Raw genomic sequence first — 8,206 nt, 5'->3', positions numbered from 1 at the left:
AACCTTGGAACCGCAGTGGGAAGGACCATGCCAGGTGCTCCTCACCACCTTTACTGCAATCAATATCAAAGAACAGAAGGCCTGGATCCATCACTCCCGAGTGAAGAAAGCCCCTGAGGGAGTCTGGAAAGTGACACCAGGCGACAACGAACTGAAGCTGAAGCTCACCTGGAACAGCAAATAAATGGACCTATAGAAATCATGGACATAATGGAGAAGGTCGTAACTATTACAGCCACGGCTATAGTTGTAACAGGAGCCCCATACAATGCCACGCAGGTACAAGGTAACTGGAATATACCGGTGCCAAGGAAGGGCCTACAATCCCCACTCTCGTAAGGCCCTAAACGAGATTCTAAAGGTCACAAATGCACATTTGTGGGAAGGGAGAAATGTTTGAGGATGTAATTATACGACAAGGTGGTGTCTGTCTCAGGACAGCATGCCCCACCGTAATGATAGACAACCTAAGCATGAATGAGACTCAGTTTAATTTATGTGTCTAACTTTGTCAAAATTGAGGAATGTGACTTCTCCTACTGGGCACCTGTAGTATCACACCAATATAGGAAAGCCACTTTAGTTACTGTACAAAAAAATAGTGCCTGTGCCCATAGGAATGAATTTGACTTTAGTTGCTCAGTTGTTAAAACATCAAGAACTGAGAGAAATTTTGAAAGGGATTAGAGATGCAGGGAAAAAGACTTTAATCACTATACACCATGACACAGAAACCATCAAAAGAGTTTTTAAACTATTTGAGGAACACTTGTCTCGTCATTGGTGGCATGTGCTTTTTGGATGGTCACCAACAGCAACCGGCATACTTAATACTTTAATTCATCCTATCATTGTGTTGCTTATTTTAGTTAGTATAAGCTTGATTTTGTTTATTGTGATACTTGTTTGGAATTAGAAGATGATACGAGGAATGACGGCCCTAAGTTCCTTATCAAAATCATATGGTTTAGTCTTGAGAAACGGTAGGCACATGTCTTGGGCAGATGAAGAGAAATCTATATATTGAGTAAAAGAATTTACTCATTTCAAAGAAGAAGTGGGGAATGAAACATAAACTTTAAGAGATTTAGAGATTCTAGAGGAGCTAAGATTTTAGTTAGAGATAAGCCTTACTAGAGTTAATTAAAATAAAGGGATTCTGTAAGTAGGCCTTGATGAAGTTAAGAGTTAGTAGTTAACTAAGAATTGATTGCTTGTCAACACAGTGTTTAGTGAGCTGAGTTTATAATGAAGACTATAGAAACTGACAAATAGCTTTTAGGAACATAAGACAATTGTGGGCCTCCTCTCTTCTGAAACCAATTGAAGACAAGGAATGGGAGTTCTACCAAGGTTCATATTTGCATTGAAAAGGTAGAAAGGTCAGAATGAGGAAGACTTCATTTACTTCCTCATTTTGGGACCCCTCTCTATGAAAGGGACCACCGACCCATTTCAAGGAACAAACTACACATGCTTAATAGCTTTTGAAATGATTAGCATAGGAAGCGAGGAATGGCATGTACAAAAATGATGAATATGTCTTTGTATTTTGGGTATTCAATTCTTGTGTGGATAAAAGGACTCTGTAATCATTGGAAAGGTGCGGTGGGTATTTGGGAGCTATCCCGCACGCTGTCCGGCGTCACAATAAACATACACTTTCTAACTTTAAAACTGTTAGAGAGGTTTTTGTCCGTCACAGTTGGATATTGGTGCTAGATCAATATCCATATTTCTTTAATAAATCAGCACACCAAAGAATGGCCTTCTTTTTGCCTCTGTATAGTGCTATGTTTCCAAAGTGACTTTCAATGGAATGTGTTAAGGCAAATTAATTGCTGCTTGTAGATGGGAACAAACTTCCAAATCCTTCACGTTCTCCGGCAATCGCTATTAATTTGAGAAGTTTGCAAATGTTGGAAACTCCTTCAGTTGTGCAATGAGAAGTAAAGCCTTTAAGAATTGAGGATTCTTAAATGCCCTGATCCCGCAGAGCAGGGCAGGGTTTGCTGGTGGTTTGAGCTGTTCCTAAAGATCCTGTCGGGCTGTCTTACACACTTGGAGCTAGGGATTCCTTCCAAGCTGGGCCATTTTGGGGGGGCTGGGGGCAGCCCCAGGGCAGGTGACAGTGTGTGCAAGGTCCCTTTGTGACACGCTGCAGCATGGTCAGCCTGGAATGGAACAGGACAGGGTGTCCAAGGGCCCTCCCTTTGTGACACGTGGTGACATAGGAGCTGGCGGTGACAAGAGCACGCCACAGTGCTTGGTGCACGCATCAGGACAGGACAGAACTGAGTAGTGCTGTGAGGAGCCCCCCCACAGCGTGCTCATTTGTGTCTGACCCAGCAATTTTCCAAGGCGTTATTCCTGCAGCTGACCTCGCGGCCAGACTGTGGGACTTGGTGATCAGAATCATTTACGAGGAGTCTCCTGTCATTGTGGCAGGAGCCCTCCAGACCACAGTGCAGGACTTGCTGTCCTGCAGCCTTCCTGAGGCTCCTCTGTCTCAGGTGCCTTCAAGGCTCAACTGCAATTGTTGACTTGGATATATCCTGAGACATCTCTCTAGAAGGTGCCTTCAAGGCTAGCTGGTGGAATGGCGGGCAGATTTCTCAGCCTGTGCAAAGTGTTCAGGAGGGGAAAAAAGAAAGGCCCTGGAGCTGCCCCAGCACAACAGCCTGAAGAGCCAGAGCAGAGCCAGACACTGCAGGATGGTGAGTGGCAGAGTGGGGCCACAGGGCTGATGCCTGCAGCCAGCTTGACCCCATCCTATCCCATCCTATTCCATCCCATCCCAGCCCATCCCATCCCATCCCATCACCTGGGGACATGCCCATGGACAGGACAGAACAGGGGCCGTGCTCCATCCCCTGGGGCATCCCGGGGCTCTCCCTGCCTGGGGAGCGCAGGGCTGGGCTGTGTTCTCCGGCCTCTCCCGCAGCCCCTCAGCTCTGGCTGCGCTCGCTCTTTGCCAGATGCAGCCCTGGACCGGACACAGGAGCGGGAACCCACCCGTGGCCGCTTCCACAGAACCCTGAAGGTACCAGCAGCCATCCCCACCTGGGCTGGGCCTGCTGTCACTGCTCAGCCCAGCACCACATTTGGAGCACTCCATGGAACACTCCGGGCTTCCCTGTCCTTTGTTCTCCTGCAGATGTTCCGGAGGTTCCTGCGCATTCGGCGTAGAAAGACCTCAGTGAATGAGGATGTGGCCATCACAAGCACCAAAACGAGGGAGACTCAGGGCCTCACAAATACTGGTACCACGCCTGCTCCAACTATGATTCCTGCTCCCACTATGGATTTTTTCAAAGAGACTGCTGTTCCTCCTCAGCAGCGGGTAAGCAGCCGGGGGCCAGGCCTGGAGGCCTCCCAGGATGGTGTGTCCCCTCAAGCCACGGTCACTGGGCCCCTCAGCCTTTGAGGCCAGCACAGTGTGGCGGGAACAGAAGCACTTCTTGGGGGAAGCTGGGCAAGTTTCTCCCTTGGACAGTGCTCCAAGTCTCCCCCATGTCTCCTCCAGGTGCCAGCCAAGGTGAAGGACATCCACCAGAGTCTCCTGTCCCACGTCTCTGCGGATGCCAGGCTGCAAAGGGACATTGTGAGGCTGGCTGAAGAACACCCTGCTGACGTGGTGCTGACCCTCCTGCGCTGTGCCCCAACATGTGACAGGTACGGGGCCCACGAGTCTTCAGAGCTCAGGGCTCAGCAGCTTTTAGGGCCCGTGGCCCTGCACAGCCTGTCCAATGGGGTCTGCCAGACAGGCAGAGAGGCCCAGGACCCTCGGGCCCCTCTGTTTCCTGAGCCTGCTGCCAGTGCTCCTTCCCTGCCCTTCAGGGCACCGGGGCTCTGTCACCTGGGCCCCCACAGCTGCACAGGGCATGGTGCTGTGACTGAGATGCCCCTGACACAGAGCTCCCATCCCACAGAGCAGCTGCAATGATGTGGAGAGCCATAGCCTCATCGGGACCAGCAGTGGAGAAAGTGCTGCCAACACTGCTCTGTGTGATGGAGAACTGGCCACAGCACAGAATGTGCACCTCCGATGGGGACAACGAGGCTGTTTTTGCCCTGGCTGTGAGTTTCTGGACCTGGCCTCTGCTCGCCCCCAGGTCACCTTTCCAGCAGCATTCCATCCTCTCCGTGCCTCTGGCGCTGGGCTGAAACCGGGGCTAGGGGCAGGCTCAGGGGGCACCAGGCCCGCTGCTCCCCCTGCCTCTGCCCTTGGGCCCTGCCCATGGACACCTCGGCACTGAGCGCTGCCTTGGGCTGCTTCTTTTGCAGGCAACTCTGGTGATCTGGGTGATTGTGCCTGTGTACAACAAGGCGACGATCCCTTTTACTGGGCGATTGTTTGTGGCTCTGCTCTTCCATGTTGCCATCACCACACAGCAGATGCCACCAGAGGAAGTTGCTAACTTCTGGAGAGCGTGCCGGGAGGAACAACGCCTTCCCAGCAAGCCCAACAGGTCCCAGTCCTCCTGTCCTTCCCGTGCCCTTGTGGCCAGTGCCAGTGCTCCCAGTGTGACCTGGGCTTTGCTCTGCATACAGGTTTGCAGTGCAGGCCATGAAGGCTCTGCTCTACCGACTGCCGAGTGACAAGGTGGTGATGGCTATGGAGCGCAAGCGTGGCTGGGACACGCTGCTGCGTGCTCACACCCAGCACTATGCCGTGGGTCTGCTGGCCAGGTGAGACCCCCCTCTCCCCACTGCCCCCGGCATTTGTGCCCTGTCTCCAGGTGCCACTCACAGTCCCTGTGGTCATGGGCCAGAGGGCCTTGTCACCGAGGAACAGCCGAGCAGACTGGAAAAGGCTGGGAAAGGAGGGTGCCCAGAAAGGGCTGCCTCACAACGCACCCACATCCCCTCCAGGGATGCTGGGGAAAGACCGGACCTCTGTGACTCAGTCCTGGGAGTGGATTGGTCTCCCCACCTCAGCGCCTTTTTCCCCCCTGCCAGGGAGATGCGCCGTGTCTCGATCCTTTTCTGTTCTTGCATCGCACCCCACGTGCTCTGGCACCTCAGCAGGGAGGAGCCATGCTGGGATCTGCCTGCCCTGGCATTCCTTGTGGAGGTGAGCCTGTTGGTCAGCGCTGCCTCGCTCAGCTGCCTCCCAGCTCCCTGCCCTCTCATAGCCACAGCTGCCTGGGACAGTGCCCATGCCCTGTGCTGCTGCCTGGGCCCAGCCCTGTGCGCTTCTGGGCTCCTGCCGGCCGGCTCCCCTGTCACTGCCCTGTGCCTTTCAGGTCCTGGATTGCCTGGACTTGAGTAAATGTGGTGGCAGCGTCCTGAACATCATGTCAGGGCACCTCCAGAGTGAATGCAGTCAGAGGCGTCGCCTGGCACTCAGAGGCCTCGTGGTGCCCAGCAAGGATCCCTCGATGGTGAGAAGGGGGCAGCGGCTGAAGCTGCGCCGGGCAAAGCAGCCCCTTGGGCTGGCAGGGCTTCAGGAGCTGAGGCAGCTACTCCCAGCTCTCCTGCCTCACCTGCCCCAGTGCTTTGGGACAGGCCTTTGGCCTGTGGGCCCTGCAGCAGCAGGGTGGGGTTGCAGTGCCAGGGCGGTGTTGGCCATGCAGCCGTCCATGGCTTCCCAGCACAGCCTTGTGTTCCACACAGGCCGGAAGGATGTGCAGTCTGTCTTGCAGCCTTCTGGAGCTGCTGAGGGATGCAGATGGAGAGGTGGTCAGCATGAGCCTCCGTGTGCTCACGAATGTGCTCCCGCACCACGGCATCCTGCGATCCAGCATCATTGCCCCAAAGCTGGCTGAGGTGCTCCTGCTGCTCTTTGACCACGTAAGGTTCTGCATCCTGAGCCACAGGCATCAGGTGCTTCCCAGAAACTTTGTGCCCTGTGGATTTTCAGGCCTTTGCCCAGGTGGGCCTGGAGTAGCTGGTGTAGGTCTTTTCCTTTCCTCTAGAAAAACAGCCACGTGCAGTTGCTCTGCATTCAGCTCTTCTGTAAGCTGATGGAATTGGTAGTGGATGAGGGGAAAAAGCCCCTGAAGACAATTGTGAACAAGAGCCTGTACACACTTTTAATCTACTGCCATGATGACAACTGGCACGTGGCAAAGGTGAGCATTTCTATGATGCTGGGAGGGGGCTCGGCTGCCTCCTGCCCTGGCGCCTGGCGGGCTGCAGCCTCCTCCAGGCCTTGGCACAGGGACACAGGTCTTGTGCCCTGGGCTGTGGGGCCATCTCTGGGTCTCTGCTGCTCTCCAGGCCTCTCGGGAAACGCTGCATTGTGCGGCCAAGTTCCTGATGAGGAGAGATCTCGAACAGCTGGTGGAGAAGGAGCAGCTGTCAAAGTTTGTCAAGTGCCTGGTAAGAACGGCCTGGAAGGCCCAGCCTCAGCCTGGAGAAGCCCCCTGAGCGCGGTGCTCAGTGTGTGGGCTGGCAGCTGTGCTCCTGCCCGCTGCTGCAGCCAGAGGCCGCGCGGGCTCTTCTCCAGGCTCCCGCGGCCCCGAGCCGGGTGCCGATGGAGCCCCGGCCCGGCGGGGCTGCAGGGCGGCCCCGCGGCTCCCCGGGCAGCAGCCGGCCCTCTGCCCCCTCCAGAGCCCGGCGCCAGCGGCTGCTGGCCGGGCCTCAGGGCTGTGCGGCCAGGGGAGGCCGGGGCTGGGCGCAGGGAGCGGCCGGCCCAGGGGCTGAACCCACGCCAACTCTTCCCTCCTGCCGCTCTCTCCAGCTGGCAGAGGACGGGAGCCGAGCAGCAGAGCACCTGCGCCCTAACACTGAAATTCACGCCAAGTTAGCCCTAAGAGCTGAAGAACTGGGGTCATCCTCTGGATCCAGGCAATCAGTGTCCCAAGAACAGCACCAGGAGACACTGAAGAGCACATCACCTCTTAGTGCTGCTCGCGCTCCAGGCAGAGCTGACGCTGGGCACAATTCTTGTGGCTTCAGCCCTCTCCCTGCCTCTACATAGCTCCCTCCCTCTAGATAGCTCCCTCCCTCCAGCCCTCAGACACTGTCCGTCCCCTTTTTTTCCCTCCACTCTTCCTGTCTTTTGACAGCTCCATTCCTCTAGCCCTCAGACCCTGCCCATTCCCTTTTTTTACCTCCCCGCTCATCCCTTTGTTTCATCTTCCATTAATAAAGAGTTTGGCTTTTTCACTTTGCCTCCGTCTCTGTGGAGATGAAACGACACCAATCCCAAGCCCTGGGACACACAGACCCCTGCTGCCCTTCTCTTCCACACCGTCTTTTGTGCACACACACAGAGGAACGAGGGCAGATCAGGCTGGAAAGGTGCCTGTGCTGAAGCTGCAGTTCCACAGCACTGTGGAGCTGCAGATCTTGCTGAGCACCCTGGAGCCCCTGGAATTTGGAAGAGCCAACCTGAGGATGCTCTGAAGCCAGCTGTGAGGGATTCCATGGCAAGCACCCACGGAGGGCAAAGGAGCTTGGAATGCTGGAAGGTTTCAAGAATAGCTTCCTGAAAGCACAGCAGTGCTCCATCCCTGCACAGCATGAGGAAGAGGACAGAACCAGCGACCATCCGGGCTTAACAGGGAGCTTTAGGTGTGCCTAAGAGCAAATGAAGCAGCAGCGCGGTGCCCGAGACTGGGACGCGCCACCGTGCCAGTGCCTGGAGCGCTGTCAGGCAGTGCCGGGATCCAGGGTGTGGTTCTGGTCTCCAGAGGTGAGGAATGGCAGCCCCAGGCTCAGAGCCAGTCAGAAAACCAACCAAGTGAGCCCACAGAGAGGGCACCCTTCCAGTTTCTCTTGGGCATGGCTGCAAAACAGCCCCTGCTGCTTCTTCCTCCGCCTGTGTTTGGGCTGTGCTGCTGGCAGAGGCAGCCAGGTTGTGCTCTGCCTTCCAAAGCCTGTTGGGAGCGGGCATGAAAAGCGCTGCGTGCACAGCGGAGAGTCCTGGAAGGTGCTGGTAAGAGCGTCCTGCGGGAACAGGGCTCTGGTCTGTGGCCGGGAACAGCCTGGTTTTGGTGCCGTGAGCGCAGGCAGGAGTTGAGGCAGGTGAAGAGGCAGTGAGCAGCTTGTGTTTGTAGAGGGCCTGGGGCTGCACGTCTGAACCTCCACCTGGAAACGCACTTGGGGGAATAGGAGCGAGAGCTGGAGTGCCTGGCCTGAAAGGACATGAAGTCCTTCAGCCTTGCCAGCGTTCCTTAAGGCTGTGTTGGTGTTCCCCAGAAAAGCTGCGCCTTTGGGAAAACGCCTTTGGAGGAAAGGGGCTTGCTTCTCAGGG

The 8,206-nt window shown here is 55.5% G+C and overlaps 1 protein-coding gene across 1 annotated transcript; it reads left to right on the top strand.

Moving 5' to 3' along the window:
• The first annotated feature begins 576 nt into the window (after positions 1–576).
• On the top strand, positions 577–7,116 carry LOC128791869 (uncharacterized). The gene is made up of 13 exons (XM_053949785.1): positions 577–2,717; positions 2,979–3,043; positions 3,158–3,343; positions 3,527–3,675; positions 3,933–4,080; positions 4,288–4,472; positions 4,555–4,692; positions 4,963–5,077; positions 5,250–5,387; positions 5,620–5,796; positions 5,922–6,077; positions 6,226–6,327; positions 6,689–7,116. The coding sequence occupies exons 1-13, from the start codon at positions 2,600–2,602 to the stop codon at positions 6,926–6,928; spliced, it is 1,917 nt and encodes a 638-aa protein (XP_053805760.1). The 5' UTR covers positions 577–2,599; the 3' UTR covers positions 6,929–7,116.
• The last annotated feature ends 1,090 nt before the right edge of the window (positions 7,117–8,206 follow it).

This window comes from Vidua chalybeata, chromosome 8, assembly GCF_026979565.1.
Source record: "Vidua chalybeata isolate OUT-0048 chromosome 8, bVidCha1 merged haplotype, whole genome shotgun sequence".
NCBI lineage: Eukaryota > Metazoa > Chordata > Aves > Passeriformes > Viduidae > Vidua > Vidua chalybeata.
Note: the sequence above shows the minus strand (reverse complement) of the source record. Positions and strands in the feature narration are given on the sequence as shown.

Excerpts from the sequence above, each read along its gene's own strand:
- LOC128791869 (XM_053949785.1), top strand. The coding sequence starts at position 2,600 with ATGGCGGGCAGATTTCTCAGCCTGTGCAAAGTGTTCAGGAGGGGAAAA. Across the intron at positions 3,044-3,157 it reads GCTTCCACAGAACCCTGAAG|ATGTTCCGGAGGTTCCTGCG; the intron begins GTACCAGCAGCC and ends GTTCTCCTGCAG. Across the intron at positions 5,797-5,921 it reads TCCTGCTGCTCTTTGACCAC|AAAAACAGCCACGTGCAGTT; the intron begins GTAAGGTTCTGC and ends CCTTTCCTCTAG.